General features: G+C 47.7%; 1 protein-coding gene across 1 annotated transcript in view; it reads left to right on the forward strand.

The window, feature by feature from the left end:
- LOC113407657 (transmembrane protein 127) overlaps positions 1 to 639 on the forward strand; it is a 12,773-nt gene extending 12,134 nt beyond the window's left edge. Inside the window, exon 3 of the mRNA XM_026656899.2 lies at positions 107 to 639. Coding sequence (XP_026512684.1) covers positions 107 to 414 — 308 coding nt within the window. The 3' untranslated portion in view covers positions 415 to 639. The remainder of the gene's footprint in view (positions 1 to 106) is intronic.
- Positions 640 to 2,761: the final 2,122 nt, after the last annotated feature.

Genomic DNA, 2,761 nt, shown 5'->3' on the forward strand with positions numbered 1-2,761 from the left:
AAAAAAAAAAAAAAAAAAAAAAACAGAGTAATTCACTTCCTCCTTGGTCACTTACTTCTCTCTCTCTCTCTCTCTCTCGCATATCCTCCACTGCTGCTGGTCTCAGTTTTGCAATGTGCCACTGTGATTGGATTCTGTTACTGGGCCTCGGAGCTGATTCTTGCGCAGCAGCAGCAGCACAAAAAATACCATGGATCTCAGGTCTACGTCACCTTTGCTGTCAGCTTTTACCTGGTGGCGGGAGCTGGCGGAGCCTCCATCCTCGCTACTGCTGCCAACCTGCTGCGCCACTACCCAACCGAGGAGGAGGAGCAGGCACTGGAGCTCCTGTCCGAGATGGAGGAGAATGAACCTTACCCAGCGGAGTACGAAGTGATCAACCAATTCCAGCCGCCTCCTGCTTATACGCCATAATGCTGCTTTCTCCCAGGCCCCCAAATCTAACTGCCCACCTCTTTTTGGGAATGCACTCCCTTGCCCATGGAGGCCACTCAACAGTGCCTCACTTCCCAGGCACCTTGCTCACTCTTATGCTCTTCTACCCACAAGGGAGAGGACTTGCTTTAGAGAGTCAAATGACCAGCGGTTTCTTCTTACAGAGCCCCCAAAACCTCCTTGTTTTATGGACTTTGTTTTGTGATTTTTTATCTCCCACTCCCATGCACTGTACGTACCTGGCAGTGCTGAAATACTCCCTGACCAAGGTGATTTCAGCAGCTCTCAACTTCCTGTGTAATCTCAGAGACTCGTACTGTGCTGCCCCAATACTCCCACTCACCCACGTACTCACCAGCATGGTGCAGGAAATCACACCTGTCTCTGACATGCATGTGCATACCTGGAGGAGGGGTGTGTGTGGTTGGGGGCAGGGGGGTTCCATAATCTTGCATTGTGATATTCAAGATATCATTCACACTGGCCCGTATACCTACATAGAGGTGAAAGTCACACAGGTACACTCACCTGCATTAGAGGTGAATTCTACAGTCTTCTGCTGTTGTCCATGCAAGCTCAGTCAAGCCTCTGTAGAGGTGTAACTTAGTGATAAGCACACCCTGGAGCGGTGTGTTCCATAGGAGCACCGTGACACCTATATATAGGTGAAACTCCCGCCACTATGAACTAGTGTCTAGAGGAGAAATTCCTTTATATCGGTAGCATACTAGGTGAAAGGTCTAGCAAATCTGCCACCGCTGCTTTTTCCACTTCCACGCTCTGATTCATGCTATTGACACAAGCATTTTGCACTTTATTCTCCGAGCTCACGGCCTTCCCCCCTCCCCCCAGATTTCTGGGGAACTGTGGAACTTGCTAGGACTAGCTGCAGTATACCGCAACCATTAAGCGGCCCTCAGATAAGTTTGCAAATATTAGGCCAGAGGTGGGTGAAAGATGGAGCCTCCCTTTTTTTTAAAAAAAAAAAAGCTGTGCTAATTTCAACTGTGGTACAGAGGGAGCTGTCAATCCCTGTTCAGGTCCAGCTCCCGTGGCTACCGCAGCACAGTACCAGCAGGTGGATCTATGACAGCTTTTAGTCTGTTTGGTGTTTAAAAAGAGAACAATCTGCTGTACAGTGACAACTACTGAAAACCTGTTCCGTGGTCTCCACCAAGATACACAGTTGGCTAGAGATTGTATGCAAATTCTGTCTTCACGCAGACCTGCTCTGGTTTTATAGCATTTTGTCCCCTTTTCTTTTAATCTAGATATTTTTCTCTCCTTTTTGCCCTTTACAAAGACCATTCTCCCAGCTGAAGAGGGCAGGCTGTGACCAATCAGCATCTTCGTCGAACAGCTCCAGGAAGCACTGTAGAGCTGCTCATGGTGCTTTATTTCCATAAGGAGCATGGACTGGGCTCCCTTCTCCCTACACATGTAGTAGAGCAGTGTGCTAGCGCCAGGCCTGCTGAGAAGGAGCCAGTAACACGCATCCACATACTTGCACTGTGCCAGCCATCATCACAATTGTAGGGACAGCATATAACACTGAAAGGGGAAACAGTTAACCACTCACTTCTCCATGGAGGGGGATTGTTTTTAAAGAGGTTTTAGAAAGTGGCCTGCATGTCACTGAAATGCTGAGTTCTGTGTGGGGTTTGGTCATGTCCTTCAAATGGAATAATGAGGCTTGGGAAGGAAGGTTATGTCTCCCTAGTGCTGGCTTGGAACTGATGATGCAGTGGCTTGTCTGAGTCACTTTAGTACAGGCCTACTGCAGCTTGTAATTCGTATGCAGTTCCTAATGGATCCCCTCTCTTTCTCTTTGAATGTATATCTGATATCGAAGTGTTTCCAGCAATTTTGTTGAGCTCATTCCTTTCTCTCCCATATTTGCAACACTGTTGGGAACACAAAAGAGTAATCCAACATCCAGACCTCAGTTGCAAACCTGGAGTCTTCTCCTAGGAGAATGTAAGACATTCCACCCCTGGCGCCCCCTGCTTATGGGAAAGCAGCCATAGCTTGTAAATTGATTCTGGAAAGTTATCAAGGAATCTTCTCCACTAAAAGGCTTGGAGCAGAAAGAGGAACAAATAGATAAGGCTTCTGATAAAGGCCTTTTAGAGTTTAGAAGGAACTTGGGTGGCAAAGAGGCTGCCAGTGGTAATGGTAATGGGGCCTTCTCCAGCAGGCAACCAAATGTCTCAGCTTCGCTCTTCCCTTCCGCTTCAATGGAATGGTCAGCTTAATGCCAACTGTTATACATGCAGGCGAAGAGTGTATTAGTGAGGCCCCTAGACTGTCTCCTGATGGCTGATAT

The sequence above is a fragment of the Terrapene carolina genome, unplaced genomic scaffold, assembly GCF_002925995.2.
Source record: "Terrapene carolina triunguis isolate 2854851 unplaced genomic scaffold, T_m_triunguis-2.0 Scaffold51, whole genome shotgun sequence".
NCBI classification, from domain to species: Eukaryota; Metazoa; Chordata; order Testudines; family Emydidae; genus Terrapene; species Terrapene triunguis.